This window comes from Saccostrea echinata, unplaced genomic scaffold (genome assembly GCF_033153115.1).
Source record: "Saccostrea echinata isolate AGI-Se365-2 ecotype Australia unplaced genomic scaffold, CSIRO_AGI_Sech_v1 ptg000040l, whole genome shotgun sequence".
Lineage (NCBI taxonomy): Eukaryota > Metazoa > Mollusca > Bivalvia > Ostreida > Ostreidae > Saccostrea > Saccostrea echinata.
The window spans coordinates 1,007,571-1,027,421 of record NW_026889789.1 but is presented as its reverse complement, the minus strand read 5'-3'; the positions used below and the strand labels follow the sequence as shown (position 1 = coordinate 1,027,421).

General features: G+C 33.0%; 1 protein-coding gene across 1 annotated transcript in view; it reads right to left on the bottom strand.

Moving 5' to 3' along the window:
* LOC133200434 (uncharacterized) overlaps positions 1-18,941 on the bottom strand; it is a 37,889-nt gene extending 18,948 nt beyond the window's left edge. Inside the window, exons 1-5 of the mRNA XM_061336234.1 lie at positions 18,897-18,941; positions 18,245-18,282; positions 16,127-16,358; positions 10,907-11,026; positions 4,337-4,448 (exon numbers count right to left, since the gene is read on the bottom strand). Coding sequence (XP_061192218.1) covers positions 4,337-4,448; positions 10,907-11,026; positions 16,127-16,358; positions 18,245-18,282; positions 18,897-18,927 — 533 coding nt within the window. The 5' untranslated portion in view covers positions 18,928-18,941. The remainder of the gene's footprint in view (positions 1-4,336; positions 4,449-10,906; positions 11,027-16,126; positions 16,359-18,244; positions 18,283-18,896) is intronic.
* Between the last annotated feature and the right edge of the window lie 910 nt (positions 18,942-19,851).

The following is a 19,851-nucleotide window of genomic DNA, read 5'->3' as shown; positions in this document are numbered from 1 at the left end:
CAGGTAAATCGAAATAGAATTTTAACAGGATATAAATAGAACGATATAAATGTAAATTATGCTTGCAGATAATGATTACATTACACTTACATGTACCTCGGCCGGCGTGAAATCGACATCATTTTTTTCAAAGCTTTTCAAAATGTTATATTTGGAATTCAAACATCTATTTCTTTTAGGATTTTAATCAGGAAAGTCTTTAGTACCGTTTTATGGCTGATAAAGTATTATTTATAAATCTCCGAAATAAAACTAAAACATGTAGGAAATGAAAGGTATACTATTTTTAAAAACTCCGGAATGAAATACAGCTAGATATAAAGTACCTACAGTGATTTTTATTAAGCATGCGCCATTTCTAAGCATACAATCAAAGGAACCTATCTCTGTAAGAAATTTTATTGTAAAGTCTTTTTCCCCCACTGTTATGCCTCATATACAACATGACAATTTTTTTTGGATCCGAGCATGGAACATTGGAGGATGCGTAGATATTTCAAATCCAAGACATACATTTATCCAACAATATCTTTTGCTTGCCGGAAAATATTATTGAAATATGTGACAAAATCACTAGAAGCGGTTCAGAATTTTAAATAAAAATGAAATTAAAAAGTTTGAAAGTAAAATAAATAGGTTAAAGCTAATTTGATAGTGGTAAGCATTAATTCCACATCTTAAAAGATTGATCCTGGTTTTTTTACCTCACTATTTTGAATATTTGCTTTACTTTGTTGTTTACAAAGTCGTCAAAAAATTCTACGAGATAGAAATCATGACCACAATATAAAAATTCGTGGCCTCGAAACAAAATTCATGAACACTTTTTGGCTACTTCATGGACGTACGCCGAAACTCAGTCTGTCAAACTTTGTATACTGCCGCTTGAGGGCCTTATCAAAAAAAAAAAAATATTTATTTGTTCGCACGAATTAACTAGAAATTCGTTCGGACAAATTAGATATTCGTTCGGACAAATTAGTTATTTGTTCGGACAAATTAATTATTTGTTCGGACGAATTAGAAATTTGCACAGATTATCTTGTCTTGAGATATCTATTACCTCCTTTATACAAGAGGATTCATCCCCTCACTGATATATATTAAAGGTAGGGTTAAATCTATTTTTTAGATTTAATGCATAAATGGCTGTTTGGACCAAGGACATACACACGTTGTAATAAGACTATTGATATTAAAGTCGGATAAGTCGATAGCAAATATCCGAAAATGCTGGTACAATATATATGAATTATCTATTAGACAAAGTCTGCTTTTCAGAAGGTACGTTATTCCGAAAGCCCAATAATCCACAGGGTCCCCTACTCCAAAATTTGCAGGGTAAATCAAATACATAGTGATTATCTAATTTATTAAACATGTTTGTAGAGGAAGTTTTCGTGCTCCTCAATATCTATGAGAGAAAAGAGGGTTACCCGACTCCAAATACCTGACACACTCATAAGCTTTGTCATAAATTAACATCATAAGTTTCTACCAGACCACCTTTTGCTGGTGGTGCCAAAATGATATCGCTTGGGTACCAGTGGTCAGTAATCACTTCTATGGAAAAAAAAATTCGAAATCCATCCCTCAAGTTTTTATGCCTACTGTATTATATTAAATAAACATCGGGCTCGGAACATCGAGCCTCTTGTCCCAAGGGTGTATAACTTTCAAGGGGGTATTACTAGCACAAAATATGAAGTTTTGTTATATGTAGATGTAATCGCTTGACACTATTTTCGCGGTTGTGCCACGATATATTATTCAATCACTTTTCGATGTTGTTTCATTCCACCTTTTCTTCATTTCAGCGCATTTTTTTTTCTTAATTAGTGAGTTTAATATGAGAATCAATACAAACATTTTCATTTTTGTAAAGTTTTCTAAATACACACTAAGGAATATTTAGAACTCAAATAAGGACATTTTTTCCGAACGAATTTCTAATTTGTCCAAACAAATACTTAATTCGTCCGAACAAATATTTCTAATTTGTCCGAACAAATATCCAATTTGTCCGAACGAATTTCTTATCGGTCCGAACAAAATATCCAATTCGTCCGAATAAATAAACATTTTTTTATCTTGCCCTTCAGCAGCAGCGTAGTATACGATAAGTTAAAAATGCATATTATACTTGTACGTATATCGCTTGATTTTGCCTGCTTGCACATATGCATGTTTATGAACAATATATTTCAATCACATAATTAAAAAAAAAAAAAAAAATTAGCCACCTATAGTTAAAAAGAAAACATTGTGCATAATTGAGATTCGTATAGATGCACTCAAGTAAGAAAAAACAGAGTTTAAATCTAATGATCGTAAAATATTAACTACTAACAATATACATGTACTTATTTTAAAAATAGATGCCGAGTATTGTGACAGGAAAGGCATAAAATAGAATATATGTTATTGCACAAATAAAACGAAATAAAATATTCATTTTGAAATATAACCTTTTTTCCTCCTCCCAAATTTTATGAAGGTTAAGATTTTCTAAAATTTGATCAATCATATGATATTTCAAAAATTAGAAAAATGCTAAACTTCATCGAAATGAATTTAACCATGTTGAGCAGAATATGCATGACACACACGTAATATGCATAGGAATCGTACTGATATGTATGAAAGGTACATAACAAATATCAAGCGGCCGCATATTTAAAATAAAATTTGGCATGTTTACACAAAGAATTAATTTTAATTTTATCTAGCAAGACCTAAAATCAGACATAGAGATTCTATGACGTCACAAATGACGTACAGTGTATTACGAGTAATATAACATCATGTACAAGGAACTGAAACCCCCCCTTTTTTATTTCAAAGATTCAATTCATAAACACTTGTTTTTTTGTTTTTTTTTTTGTAATATCCAAGAGTTTACCTCCACGATATAATCATAACACAAGGTATCTTACACCAAATGACATAGAGAATAACCCTCCCGAGACTCGCAGTAATTTTTTCTTTTTAAGGGAAAATAGAGTCGTAGTGAAAAAGAGTCAGCGACCATTTTCTTCTACAATTTATATTTCAAAAACCATAAATGGGGCATATTTTTTCTGTATAGACTGTGTCAAAAGATACCCACCGACTAGAAAAAATCGGTTTACACCACAATATGTCATGTGTTAGTCTCGGACATGAAGGAAGCAGAAAACTTGTAATTACTGTGTTGAAAATCAATCTTAGTGTTCAAAAATTAGATAAAATGTTCTTACAGTTTCATTGCTATAAATAACCTATATGTACATTATTTTCTGCTGTAATCTACATCTTCAGAAAAAGTGTTAACTTTTAGATTGGCATAACGATTCTTTTTTGGTTCATGCATGCATTTGTGTCATGCTGACGTACATGTATGTAAACATGAATAAAAACACAACACATTTAATAAAATAAAAAAAAAATATGTTCAGTCTAAATCAAATTTGAATCACAAATATTTATAAGTCGTTTAGTGCAGGTGCCCGTCGATTGTACTTAACTTGCGCAAACTTTACGTAAATTCCGCACAGTTTACGGGAGCTTCGTGAATAAGCCGTAAACCACCCGTAATCTTTCCGCAAACTTTGCGCAATCCTTCCGTAAACTCACCGCAACTGCGGAATTTACGGAGACTTTGTGAATAAGGTCCCTGGTATTAAATTAGTTTTTAATCCTTTTTTCTATTCCTAATGATTAAATATGTCTTTCCACCACAACAATCATTGATATTCTTAGTATTTGAATTTTCATTTTCAAAAATTTGCTTGTCCTCCTAGACCTCAATGCAATCTTCATTGATTAAATACTGCTTAGTAATAATTCTTTGAAAGATTACATTGGAAAATCCTAGTGTTTTACTCGAAAATGAAATTAATATCAGGGTATTTTATACATGATTGATATTTAAGGTTACAAATTTAGGTCCTAATATGGGTTGGATACTATAGATCACTAAATTTTATCGTCGACATATTATTTAAGCGAGATTGTTGTTAGGCATTTACAAGCGAAGCAAAATTTTCACGAATTTCGGTTATTGTTCTATACAACCTTTAATAGTAGAATTATACGCGAGAATTACATTTTCGCGAGCAGATAATCTCGCCCAATTACGTGAAAATAAAATTCTCGTGAGTAAAAATGATTTACAGTACCTTAAATTCAGCGTAATATTGACATCCGTACAACATATTTTGTGTCTATTTTCATTTTAGATTTACTAGCCCTAGAGGCTTTTTGCTGGTCTGACTTCTAAAATTGGTAGATCGGGGTGCCGAGTATTTGCACATCTCTTGAATAAATAAAAAAAAAGGGAAACTGGTAGACTCACCCTCCTACTACAGACACATTTTGAGTTGGTACATATACGGAAGTTTGCTCAGAGGGTGTTGTAGTTGGAATTTGCATTGTTGATTTCTTTGTTAGCTCATAGCAATCAGGATCTGCAATGAAATTAAATTCTTCTTTATTACTTGATCATATCTTATAATAATAATGCTGACTTGTATTTTTAAATTACCAATATTAAGAACTTTTTTTTAATCTTTTCAGGAACAAAATGTATTTGATATTGAGTACACAATGTACTTATAGGTAAAACGTACAGAGGATGGTTATGACCATTTGTGTATGGATACTTGTAACTGAAGTATATAAAACTGTTCCATCTTCACGTCATTAAAAAACAAGAGGCGCCTGGGTCATAATGCACAAATAAGACGCCTTTACGTACTTTTTTTTTTTATTATGCCTTCATATTGTGGACCAACCCTAGCCAAGGAGAATCATCAAGAAATCAACTTGAATACACACATCCCGGGTATGCTTAAATATCAATCTGACTAACATGGCCTGATGTTTTTCTTTCGGTATACATGCTTCAGGTAAAACTTGTTCCGAATTTTAGAGGCACTCCTATCTCAGGATCCATAATTTGAAAGAAAAAAAATCCTTAAATCAAGACAATTTTGGAATTTTTGAACATACTAAACACAATTGCCTCTGCTATTCTTAAAAGATTTATCTAATAAATTTTATATGAGGGGTTGTGAATCGGACACTTGGCCTCTGAACATACTGTTGTGCCATAAAAGATTTTTACAGGACACACATTCGAAGTTACTATTATCTTAAATTTTTGGTAAAGTATCATGACTTCCGTGTTACTAGAGCATTTAAGACTTTTATATAATAAAAGCATATTTAGAACTCCTTTTTCTGAAAAAATACTTCAACTACAAATTTTAGGACGCGTTTGCTTGACACACATCCTTGCTCTTTCACGAAGTAAAATTTATTCTGAATGTTTAAGAAAAGTGGAAAATCTGGTGTTGATTAATGAAAAATATTAAAACTTCAATCCAGAGAATCCAAAGAAGAAATGTGACAAAGCAAATTCAACACACCAGGCCAATGAAGTCAGTTAGTGTTTAGTGATGTGTACAGAGTTAACAAATTGAACACACCTGGTAAAACTTAAACATTAAAAAAACATAGCTCTTGTCCATGTTTACAAATATAGGTATTTGACGTAATGTTATGGAGAATGTTGTCACTGAATTTTAAGAATTTTCATGCAAGTTCAATTCATTAAACAAAAGTTCTCTTTGAATGAAAATAGAAATTTAAAATGGTAAACAAACAGCAATCAAGTGTATCAAGGCCTCTTTAATACATAATCCCATGACAAAAAATTGATGTCTCCTATTGTGGCCCCACCCAATCCCCTTTGGTCACAATTTTAACGAAATTTAATTTGCATTGCCAGAGGATGTTTGTATATTACTAATATACATACATACATACATACATACATATATATATATATATATATATATATATATATATATATATATATATATATATATATATATATATATATATATATATATATATATATATATAAAATATATATATATATATATATATATATATATATATATATATATATATATATATATATATATATATATATATATATATGTATGATGTTATAAAAAAAAATTATCGACGCTTTGATTTGAAAACTTTTACATAAGTTCCTTCTTTTCAGGCCCCTTGTTTCTTGCGGTTTTTAAATGACCCCACAAAATTTTCGTTATTTTTTAATTATCTATTGAAAATTGGCATGGTCATTCATTTGGACAAATTTGAATCCTTTCTCCCAAAGACGCTTTGTTTCAATATTAATTGATTGACTGATTGATTGTTGTTTAGCGCTGAGTCGGCAATATTTCAGCCATATTTCAGCAGTTTCAAGATTAATTTGGCAAAGTGGTTTCGGAAAAGAAATCAAAAATCTACACATCTGTTTCATATTTGGATATTTTACTTGAAAAAGACGTAAATGGTAATCTAACAACTAAGCTTTATGATAAACGTGATGCCTTTAACTTTTCAATCGTCAGCTTTCCATACTTATGCAGCAATATACCTTCATCACCTGCAAACGGGGTTTATATCTCTCAGTTTATTCGATACGCAAGACGGCAAGAGCATGCTCTACGTATGTACAATTTCTAAACCGAGGTAAATTTTTGACAAACAAGTTGATGAAACAAGAATATCAGCAGTCTCGTTTAAAGTCATCATTTCGTAAGTTCTATTGTCGATACAATGACCTTGTCAGCAAATACAAATTATCATTGAGTCAAATGCTGACTGACGTTTTTCATACAAATTGTTGGGCCATTATTTACACACTGAATTGTCGACGGATTTTTTTCGGATCATGACAAGGAGCACACGGCGAGTGTGACTGGTCGGCAGGGGATGCTCACTCCTCCATGGCACCTGATCCCACCTCTGATGTTTTGGATGTCCGTGTTTGCTCTGCTCCTATTTTGTAATGTTTAATAGACTTTTGAGCTTGAATACTGTTCGTTATCTCCATATATTTCATGTTCAAATATCTGGTAAAAATACCCTTGTTTATTAATACTTTTACTTGGTTTGCCTCTGATATTCTCAGGAGCAAAGAAGATTTTCAAAAAGAAATAATGCATTTTCACTACAGATTTAACACAGTCCAACCCTAACACCAGAACCCATGACCCGGGTCATGAATTTCACAAATTTGGAACAGGTCCCTCATCATAAAAACTATGCACTTAGTTAAAGATTTTCAAAGAAGTAACACATTTTTACTAGTATATTATAAATAACTAGAACACCTCACCCTGGGACCACAAGTTTTAAAAACTATGGAAGAAGCACCCTTGCTCTTAATAACTATGCACTTTGTTTATCTGATCAATACTAAGAGCAGACAAGATTATTTAACAGAATTAATGCATTTTCACTCTCTTTTCATTAGAGTCACACCCTTACACCAGAACAGCTGACCCAGTGCCATGAAACTCATAATCTGGATAAGGCACCCTTGCTCATCATAAATATTAACTTTGTATCTTACCTTTATAAACAGTAGCAGAAAATAATATTTTCAAAGAAATAATGCTTTTTCACTATATACGCAATAGAGTCACCCTTTCACCTGAGCACCCGACCCAGGGGCCATGAAATTCACAATTTTGGAAGAGGTACCCTTGCTGATTTTAACTATGCACTTGGTTTGTTTAAATAATATACCCAGGATTGGGAAAGGAGATTTTCAAACAATTAATGCATTTTCAATATATAATCAATGGAGCCCGACCCTAACACCAGAATCCCCAACGCAGGGCAATGAAATTCACGATTTTAAAACAGGCACACACTTATCATAACTATGAACTTAGTTTGTTTCTTGAATACCCAGAAGCAAAGAAGATTTTCAAACAATTAATGCATTTTCACTATATACCATAGTTAATAGAGTCCCGACTTAACAACAGTACTCCTCACCCAAGGGCCATGAAATTCACAACTTTGGAAGAGGCACCCTTGCTGATTATAACCATGTACCTAGTTAGTTAAATACCTATGAGCAGAGAAAAAGATTTTCAAACAATTAATGCATTTTCATTGTATAATCAATAAAGCTTCGCCCTAATACAAGAACCCCTTACCCAGGGGCAATTTTGGAAGAGACACCCTTGCTCATCATAACTATGTACCTGAGTAGTTTGTTTAATAAAAGGAGCAGAGAAGATTATCAAACAATTAATGTATTTTCACTATATAATCAATGGAGCCCCACCCTCATACCAGAACCCCTGACCAGTGGCCATGAATTTCACAATTTTGGAAGAGGCACCTTTTCTTATCATAAGTATGCTCCTAGTTTGTTTTTTTTTTTTTTAATACACATGAGCAGAGAAGAAGATTTTGGAAAGAAATAATGCATTTAAATATATGATCTATATAGCCCTAACTTTGCTCCAGAACCCCTGCCCCTGGAGCCATGAAATTTCAAATTTTTTTTTTGGCCTAGCATCAGAACCCCTGCCCCTTGGGCCATAAATGTCACATTTTTTTGTCATTAAAAAGTGAATGTTCATCGAAGCTTGGTACTTCCATTATGATACATACATTTAATTTTATATATATATATATATATATATATATATATATATATATATATATATATATATTTCACGTTTTTTAAACGATTTTCACGGGGATATTTATAGTGCCAACGCCTGCCGTGACACGGGACCTCGGTTTTAAAGGTCCCATCCGAAGGACCCGCACTTTTTACTTCAAAGTGCCGAGCGCATAGCGAAGGAACAGTTGCAACCCATTTTTTTTATCGACTTACGTCAGTCACGGTCGAGATTCGAACTCACGACCTCCCGATCACAGAGCGAGCGCTCTACCGATTGAGCTACCGTGAACGGTTATAATAGATATAATATCATCCCAAAGCTGATAATTGCGTGTAATTGTGTTAAACTCTTTATTAAACTTGAAAAATCTAACGGTTGAACACCGATTCCATGTAATATCTGTTCTATGCAAACATTTACACGTTATCTGTATCGTAAAATAAAATCCAGATTCTCCTCATAATTTTAAAATACAATGAACATGCAGACTTTTTTCCTCTAATTATTTAGTTTAATATTAGATATTCAATCAGGCTCCTATCTTACAATGGTACAGCTATTTGGAACTTTTCACTCGTTATTGTTACCGCGTCGTGATTGAGTGAAGATTTAGACTTTTTTCTACATTATAGATGACCTATATTAAAATAATAAATTGAACAGTATTTACTTATTCATGTATTGCCAACATTAAAGGCTTGAAGATTCCGTCTGAAGCATACGGAAAGAAAGAATGAAGTAAAAAAAAGTGATTTGTATGAGCATTATCCGCGAATTTACTAATTCTTAAAAAATGTGAATATTACTAAATCCATGAAAATTGATGCCCACGAATTATTGGTGAAATCACAGTAAATATGGAAACAACAGTTAAGCTATCTTGACGTTTCAAGGATAAATTTGTTACTCCCCAAACTGCGCCCTGAGTCAAAAAGAGGCCAAAAGGCCTTAACACTCACCCAGAGTATGATACATCACCGTAAAACATGGTAGAGGATCCACAGAACTATAGGACAAAAACAAAATAATCTGATAGATGAAGTATGTTGCCCAGAAGCAAGAGAAAAAGAATAATCAGGGATCAACAAAATAATTACTTTAATACTCAGTAACAATTTTTTTTTAAGTAGACCTATTTACTTGCCTACATTGCCTCCATTTGTCGCTATCGCCATGTAGACTAAACAAACTAAAATTGATTGGGTTCTCTTGTAAACCCAACTCATTCTTTGTTACACTGACCTCTCTTGGTCTTTGAAGAACATTTAATGTTCAAAGATAAGGTGTATTTTTAATCTCATTTTTATATATTACTTACGTCTAACTGACCATTAAAAACTATCAAAGTACTTTTCATATCTTGTAGTTTAAAAATTCTTGCATAATTCTCTTATTCAACTGACCTTTTACTTATATTATTTACAGTGATTTATTATCACAGGTGAAAAGCAAAGGGGAATAACTTCTGCAGTAGAATACAAATAAACACAGCCCTGACCAGCACCAGAACACTTGACAAAGTGGTCCAGAATTTCAAAAAACATGGTAAAAAAAGCCTTGCTTATAATTACAACTTTGTATCTTGTTCGCCTCCTAGACTCATGAACAGAAAATAAGATTGTCTAAGCATTAATGCACGTTTAGTATATAATCAAAAAAATCCCGCCCTAACACCACAACCACCGAACCAAGGGGTCATCAAATTCACAATTTTGTAAGAGGCACACTTGCTTATCATAAGTATCCCCTTTGCTTCTTTCCTTAACACCCACAAGAAAAGAAGAAGGTTTTCAAAGAAATAATGCATTTTCATTATATAATCAATAGAGCAACCCCCCCCCCCCCCCCCCCACACACACACACACCAGAACTCCTGCCCCTGGGGCCAAAAGTTTCACAATTTTGAAATAGGCATCCTTGTTCATCACAAACATGCAATCAGTTTGTCTGCAAATACCCAGGGGCCGAGAAGAAGATTAAAAAAAAATATCTGCATTTCCACTACATGATCATAAGAGCCTCACCCTACTCCTGAACCCCTGACCCTGGGCCATGAATTTCATGATTTGTAGAGGGCTCATTGCTTTTTACAATCATGCCAACAGTTTGACTGCTTGATTTCCAGTAGAAAAGAAGATTTTTAAAGACAGTACTGATTTTTATGGTTTTAGTCTCATCCCTCAGGCCACAGGGAAGCAGGGACCAGGAAATTCACAATTTTTGTAACCCTTAATACCATATACCATAATTGGCTGAAATTGGATCAGTGGTTCAAGAGAGGAAGCTGAAAGTGTTTAAAAGTCTACGAATGACGGACGATGCATGACAAAGGACAAAAACGGATAGCAATAGGTCATCTGAGTGACTCAGATGACCTAAAAATACATTTGTGAATATTTTTGTACACTTACATTTGTACGCCTCTGTAGAATGATATCTAGTAGGACATGATTTATGGGTGAAACTGGAACAATCTGTGTCATAATTCTCCTGGACAATGTTGCCAAGGTAGCTGTACTCTGTACAATGACCTGAAAAACAACATTAAGGGGTGTAACCATAATATAGAAGTGTACTCCAATTTAAGAAAAAAAATTCGCGACACCTTTTTTCATGAGATAATTAAGCGAGACAATTCAAATTTTCACTAATATTTGTAATGGTGTAGGTTATCTTTAAAAACACAAAACTGTACATAAGAGATTGAAATTTCAAGAGCATACCGTCTCGTGTATAATGCCAAGAAAAGTACAAATAAAAATTGATTCACAATGCTCAGGTAGGGTGTAATGAATAACCGGTATACCCCGTTAGGAAAAATAAATGATTTTGCAGCTAGTACACAAAACATATTCCTGCATATATCAGGATACATTACATTTTCAGAATTTTTTTCCCTGTTCACACGGGAACTTTAATTCAAAGTAAATGTAAGTTACAGTGAATTAAATTTGACGGAGAATTTAATGTAAATTAGTTTAATTCGTATTAATCAAATTTTGGCGCATGCGTAATAGTAAGATTGACACATGCAATATATGTCGGTGGTCAGATATAAGTACTTATCCTATTTTTGAGTGCAAAACAAAGAAAAATTAAGTTTATATCACTAAAAACGTGGAAAGATACTACTGTTTACCCAACCTCTGTTGATTTTTCGATGAAATCCTGGCTTACGATTGGTTGAAGTCTGTCAACTGGAGGGGATGTATTACTTATACCTAGTCGCTTGAAAATAAATACATGGTCGATACGGAGTTATCGTTCTTTTGTAATGTTACTCGAGTTCACGAGGTTTGCCGAGTGTCTCTTAACAATTTAACAGTTAACTAATGTAAGTAGTTCGAGATAAAACCTTTTTCTCCCTTTCTGAAAGTCTTCAAAATTTTCAGTACGTTATTAAAGCTCGAAACACTTGCAAATCATTATGTTACACAACGTTCCGTCATAATAGGCATTCTATGAGTGATGAAACATATACAGTGTGAAAAATAATTTTACAAACCACAGACAATGCATAAATACTTTATCAGTGGGGTACATTCGTTACATAATTTTGTAGTGACAGGGTAGGGGATGATACCTGGTTATTAAATTTCATACAGGTCTGGCGAGGCTACGTACAGTACATGATCTTTTAGTAATTATGAGTAGTACATGTTGTTCAATTATTTTAATCATCACACTTCATTTAATTCAAATCAGAAGGCAATAATGTGTATTCTCAAAACACATGGGTCATAGGTTTTGATTACCAGTGTGTTACTAACTTTACCACGTGTATTTGTTACATGCATTATAATTTGTATTAGTTTTAATTTTATCGAGATTTTGACTTTTAAAAACTCATTCAAAATTCGAACTTGCTGAAAATAGGGAAGGTTTTATATTTCGTCAACCTACATAAACACATTCATTACCGTCCAGTGGTTTTTCGCTGCGATGTGTTATCCCTTCGTAAAAAAAATCTTGGGAAAATAAGGGTTTACATGCACTCATCGTTATATCATATACATGTACAATGTACAATGTAGAAACGTTTATAGCAAAGACTCTTAATAACGGCACTTGTTTTTATTAATCGTCAATTAATAACGGCACTTGTTTTTATTAATCGTCAATTAATAAATAAATCCAACCATTTTATATAAACCTACCCAGTTTCTCGTGAGGTGAATACTATAACACTGATTAATGTCGGTCTAGTTATGCTACTGATTAAATGGATAAAGACAAGAGAGGTAACTTTTCTAATTTCTTATAAAACAATTCCGCAAACTGAACAAACCACGACCGTGTCAAAGGAGAGAAAAAGGTAAAAAATGCAACCCGTGAATTTAAACCCCTATACATCATCCGCAGATCTAGAGGGAGATCGGGGGGGGGGGGGGGTCCGGACCTCCCCCCCCCCTGGAAGTTATTAAAAGTATATAATGAAGCAAATAAAAAATGACCTTGAACCCCCCTCCCTAGAAAACGTGGACCCTATTCTCTTTAGAGAATCTTTGGGTACAACCATATTTGACCTTCTGACCTTGACCTTGGAGTTCGACCCACATTTGCAAAATTTTATGAGACTTTAACAGTTGGTGCTTGGGCTTTCAAACTTCACATGTGTATCCCTGTGACAAGACCTTCCTTCGGATACCAACAAATTTTACCCTTTTTCCTTGACCTTGGAGTTTGACCTACTTTTGAAAATCATTAACCTTGGCCATAACTTTTGAACAGTTGGTGCTAGGGCTTTCATACTACACATTTGTATTTCTTGTGACAAGACCTTTTTTTGGATACCAACAACTTTGACCATTTGACCTTGACCTAGCAGATTGACCTACTTTTTAAACTTTAACCTTGGCCATAACTTTTGAACAGTTGGTGCTAGGGCTTCCATTTTTAATATGTCTATTCCTTATCACAAGACCTTTCTTTGGATACAAACCACTTTGACCCTTCGACCTTGACCTAGGATTTTGACCTACTTTTGAAAAACTTTAACCCTGGCCATAACTTTTAAAATAGTTGGTGTTAGGGCTTTCATACTTCACATATTTAATCCTTTTGACAAGACCTTCCTTTGGATTCCAACAACTTTGACCCTTTGACCTTGACCTTGGATTTTGACCTACTTTCAAAAAACTTTAACTTTGGCCAGAACTTTTAAACAGTTGGTGCTAGGGCTTTTATACTTTACATGTGCAGTCCTTGTTACAAGAATTTCCTTTGGATTCCAACAATTTTAGCATTGACCTTGACCTTTTGACCTACTTTTAAAAAACTTTAACCTTGGCCATAACATGTGAACGTTTGGTTCTAGGACTTTCACATTTCACGAACATGTGAATCACTACTGACAAGACCTTCCCTTCGGGCCCCATTTGACCTTAAGCTTGACGTTTTACTTACTTTTTAAAAACTTTAACCTTCGACCTAATTTTTGAAACAGTTGGCGCTAGGGCTTTCAAATTTCACAGGTATATTCCTCGAGACAAGACCTTTCTTTGGCTACCAACATTTTTGATCTTTTTGAAGTGGATGGAAATATATCAGAAAATCTTAGACGACAATTTATGCCCAGTATTAGTCCGTCATTTTCCGACTGAAATTATATGCACCTGTACAGCGTGCACGTTCAAAGCAGGATTATTTGCACAGAAACGGCATTACAACGATGAGCTGGCCAGCTCAAAGTCAAGACGTGAAAGACGTGAAATCAAGCGCATCTGGAGAGTATCTCAAGAGCTTGATCAGGACCATTCCGAGACGGTTACTAAGTCTAATACGCTAAAAGGGTCGCCTTACAAAGTACTAGGTAAGTTATTTTTTTGTGCGAATGTAAACATTTTGTACGAATATATATTGCATCACGCTGTACCTGCAAAATTTAAAAAGTAGTTCATTGTTACTGACGTTTTTTAATATAATTTGTTTTAAGTCCCAAGATGCATCAACTTACAAGGTCTAATGATTCTAAACGTCCCAGTTATTACTCATTATCTGAAATAATGAACTAAAATGTTCTGAAATTGATAAGCAATAAAATTCAGAAAGTAGGTCATGGTTACCTATTTTTTACTTGACACAATTAAAGACCCAAGTTACATCAACTCACAAGTTTGATGATCGTAGGCTTCAAAATGTCCAAGATATGCATCAAAATCAATTTGAAAATAAATACCTGCAAAACTAAAAAAAAAAGTGACCGTGACCTACTTTTTTGTCAACATGACTTGAGGTCCTAAGATGCATCAACTTACAAGATTTGATGATCCTAGTCCTTATACTGGGCAAAATATTAAAGTTTTAACAAAGCATAATTTTAGGTCATCTTTGAAGTGACCTTAGGACCACACCCTTTGCCCAAGGGTGATGCCTTGAACAATGTTTATTTAATCTACAATATATCTTTATCTCTATACATATTTTTGGTGATTATCTGCCCAGTGATTCCTGAGAAGAAGATTTTTTAGCAACCACTCTTTAAAATTTTATTTTCCTTATTATCTCCCCTTGTTTAAGGGTCACATCCCTATCTTCAACAAAAATGAAAGGCCTTGGGCCATGCATACTCTTTGAAAAATTTGCCAAAAATTGTTCAAAGGGTTCTTGAAATATGAACCATATTCAAATAGTTTACAAATACACAACATAAATGGCCAAAGCATAAGCTATTTGAGCCTTTGGCTGAAAATGTGTATTCCAATTATGTCATACATTATAAATTCTCAATTTAAAACTGGTGGTTTGAACCTGTATGTACATGGCATATGCATCAATTACATGTATGTTTGAAGCTCAAATACTGATACTCTCTTAAGTTCCTATTCTTACTGTGTGTATTGAATATATATATATATATATATATATATATATATATATATATATATATATATATATATATATATATATATATATATATATATATATATATATATATATACATATTCCCTATATACATTCCCTAGTCAATCTTTAAAAGAGCATAGACAGTAATGCCTCTTAATATTTCTATGGGGAATAAATTCCAGGACAAGTTCACATTATCAATCGTTCAATATGAATAGACATGCACTATTCTAGCACTTATTTTATACATTCTTTCGCCCATATAAGACATTCAATTTTACTAGAAATTGATTACCTTTATATACACATACATGATCTAAAGATAGAGCATTCATGTGCAAGACAATCTGAGCTTTATCTACTTAATCAATATACACTTGAAAAAGTTCTTTTTAAAGTGTTTTCTTTTTCTATTTTAAAAGTTTCCCACATCAGTTTTTAAAAATACAAGTACTCGTGGTCTGTGGTCTACATTACTCATCATTTCAATTTAAATGCTTGATGTATTTAACAAAACGTTCACCATATTAAGTTTTCACCTCTGGTAAGAAATGTTTTTAATGTAAAATGCTCAATAAGAAGCTATATATACTAAATCTTTAAACTTACACTTTTGCACTATAACAATTAACCTATAGATTTGCTGCTTTTTATAGCACAGAGGATAAGATGCCCATGAAGGTGCCTTGATTTTGAATTGGGAAATATCCATTTTCATGACTATTGATATGCCTTTTTTTATTTTGCAACTTGACGAGAACATTCTTTTTACATAATCCACATACCCAAAACAATGTACTTCCCATATGCGCACACTTCTAGTGTTTGATTCACAAATGGATTAATGACACAGTGGTAGACAAACACCTTGTCAGGTTCACTACACTGGCTGGCTAAAGCTGAACAGTTTTTTCTTTCAGATGCTTCCATCCATTCTGCCTCACGGGTTGGACAGTTTGAAACAATATTCATAGTTTGTCTTGAAACAAGACATGCATCAGTGTTACATTTCACTTCCTATTAATGAAAAAAAATTTTTTTTTGAATTTCTTACATAAATAAGGACTTCATCTAAAATGACATAAGAATAACCCAAACTTTTTAATGCTTTATATATATGGATTACACCTTCAAGAACACTGTGCATGTACACAAAGAATGCATAAATACATGTAAAATTTTGTTTAGTAGATTTTTTTCAAAGCATCTTGATTAGTTCATGTCTAAAATGATATAAGTATAACACTTAATTGAACTCTGTGCCCAAGCTTTTCCAAAATGACATTGTATTTAAGTTTCCACAAGGCTTATACAGTAAAACAAGCTTATAGCGAACACGTTTGTGAAAGAATTGACAGCGTGGTGATTTTTTCATCCCCGTGATTTAATAACAAGTATATTGTACACTTATCAGATATACGCTAATACAGCAAAGCAAAATTGTCCATCCCTGGCACTTCCTTGTATTGATTTACTGCACGTAAATGTGCAGTATTTATTTTTGAATTCTTCAAAGTGCTGGGGGTGGGGAAGGAGAGGGAGAGAGGGGTATATACACTCTGAAGATACTTTTGACTGTCTAGTTGCCTTTATTTATTTATCACTTTTTTAAGGTAAATTTAAAGAAAACATACCCTGGAAATCTCTCACCTTTCTTCTGTTAATTTTGATGAAAATGAAATGAATAGACAGAAATCTAGCTTGCATACATTATATCGAGAATAAAATTTCAGTTTCAAATTTCAAAACAGAATGAAAGCTAGGGTTAAAAAAATCATGGCACAACACCAATGTTTAATAAGATATACTGCTGACATTTTTTTTTAATTTAGTATGTTTCAGTACACTCCTTGAATTAGATATACAGATACAGATATAGAGCTGTAATTTAAACCCCTCTTGATACCAAGTGTTTATCATGTATACATTTGCATAAGTGTCATCCACTTCAGAACTTGGCAAAATTTCAATTTCTGAAACTCTTAATAGGCTTTAAAGATCTCAATGTCCTTTAGAACATATGCATTTACAATTAATCTATACAAACACTGTAGGTATCATGAGTATCCCTTTCAGTCGATCAGGTAGAAATTCAATAGGAAGAATTTTTAATGGCAACATAGAACATTGAAACATACTCTAGATAATTTTACGAGGCCATCTTGAAAAAAAGGGAAAAAACTGTACTCCAAAGAAGTCTTCAATATTCATGCAGTTATGAATCCCCCCTTTTTATCAAAATGACATTGATGCAATCATATTCCTTTCATATAAAATGACTTTACTTCCAGAAAAACTTCAACATTGCTTATTAAAGTACATATACATAATTATATAGTTATCCATTATTATGGTCTACTCAAAAGGGTATTATGGTTATTTTAGACACCAAATTATGCTACTAGGAGACTAGATATTATTTTCTGATCAGTTCAATGGCTAGATAACAAATGTCAATCACCAAGAACAAAGACTTTTAAAAAGATTTAAATGCTTATATACAAAAACTATAATTTAATCTCTAAAATGAATTTGAACAAAACAAACAATTTAACATGACTTTAAATGTCAAGCGAAATAGCAAATCAAATTCATATCACTGAATTTTGAGGAGGTGTAAGTATAAAGTGCAATGTACTTATCATGTCAAGTATATGTATGGAAACTCTGCAGTACCAGAATTTTTGAGTTAGTATTAAATTATATAGATTGGATGCTTAAGTGTGTAATTGAATGCCAAACCCTAATGCACCCATTGCCAGCAGATAATGTTACAGTGTACATTACAATTTATAAAAGAAATGCTGGTACATGAACATAAAATGCAGATGCAAATTTTCATTCAAATGTAATGTCTGGCATTTGACATGAAAAAAAAAGGAAGAATACATGATTAAACATACCTTCAGTATTAGAATGATCATCAAAGCTTTTAATGACACTGCAATTAAAAACTCCAATTAAATTTATTTAATATAAAATGTTTGATTACTTTTGAATTTAGGCCACTATTTAAAATATCTCTGTTTGATGACCCACAATGCTCAAGTTTGGAGGGGGTCTTTGCTTAATTTTAAAATCTTAAATTTGATAAACAAAATAGAAAAACTTTCATTTACCATAGAGAAGAAAAGTTACTAACATTTTTATTAAGTGTTTTCTTGTGTTTTCTTGATATCTTTTTTTATAAAAAGGTTTGTGCAAATCAGAATGACATCTTTTCTTTTTTTTACTTGTAATGATAGAAAAACTAAATCTTCATAACACGAGTAAAATTTGTTTTCTTTAGTCCCCCCCCCCCCCCCCGGAAAATTCTAAATTAATATCAAAGAATTCATAGGCAAGACAGACAATCCAGTTTTTAAGGCTGTCCGTTAAAACTAAAGGGAAGATGCATATTCATCATTTTTTCCCCATTAAAATACCTATATACCCCGAAAAGTACGCTAACAGCTTATAAACTGGTAAAGAGAAAGTAGGGTGCATAACATTAATCAGTCATGAAATAGGTAAATATTCCTCTCCTCTGAACTCGAAATTAAAACCTGTTATTACATTTGACTTTTAATGAAATTTGCCCTTTCATTTTCCTCTTTTCCGAGTTTTGTGAACGGTGATGGACGTCCGTGGCTTCAGTCTCTACCATCGGCTCATACAGTCTGAGAGAGAAACGAACGACAACTCTGCATAGGAGATTGCTGTGGCTTAACATTAACTTTTTCATTGGTCAAAATTGAGGTGACCTTGACCGAATGGATAAAAATAGGAAAAAATATCTTATAAATTTCTGAATATTCATCTAGATTATTAACTATAAAAATTTCTACAGGATTTTTTTTTATTGACATCTCTAATGAAAGATCAACATCGTTTTTTATTCTTCTGTTTAATGCAGAGTTCCCGCTACGGAAGACAACCACTCCCCCCCCCCCCCCCCCGGTTTCTTAAATTACTAAGTACAGAAACAAAAAAAAAATACCTTGGACCCCCCTCCCAAGAAACAGGGACATCTCTTTAGGAGAGCCATATGAATCTGACTGAAGAAAATTGACTAAGGAGTGACGCGCGTCTCTACGTACCGGCATTCCTACGTGTGCCAGGATAGGGTTAGTGTCTATATATATATATATATATATATATATATATATATATATATATATATATATATATATATATATATATATATATAATGTATTTGTAAAAGGTTCTTTGATATACAGCTGAATCCTCATCCACTGTGGAATATAAGATTTCAGATAAGCAATTGATTAGTTAATTATCTACTCAAATATATCACTTTTACCTCATCGTGCAATAGTTGTGATACTCCTAATTAGTATGAAGTGCAACGGGTCTGCATTAAACTGGACATTATATAACATGATGAAGTTAAAGGAGGAAATCTCTTCGCGATTGACTGCGCTTCCGCGGAGCTTTTACGGCGTGTCAGGAGTTGTCACCTCGCGTTCACGGTTCTCACTGTGCTTGCTGCGTTCACAATACGTCCACA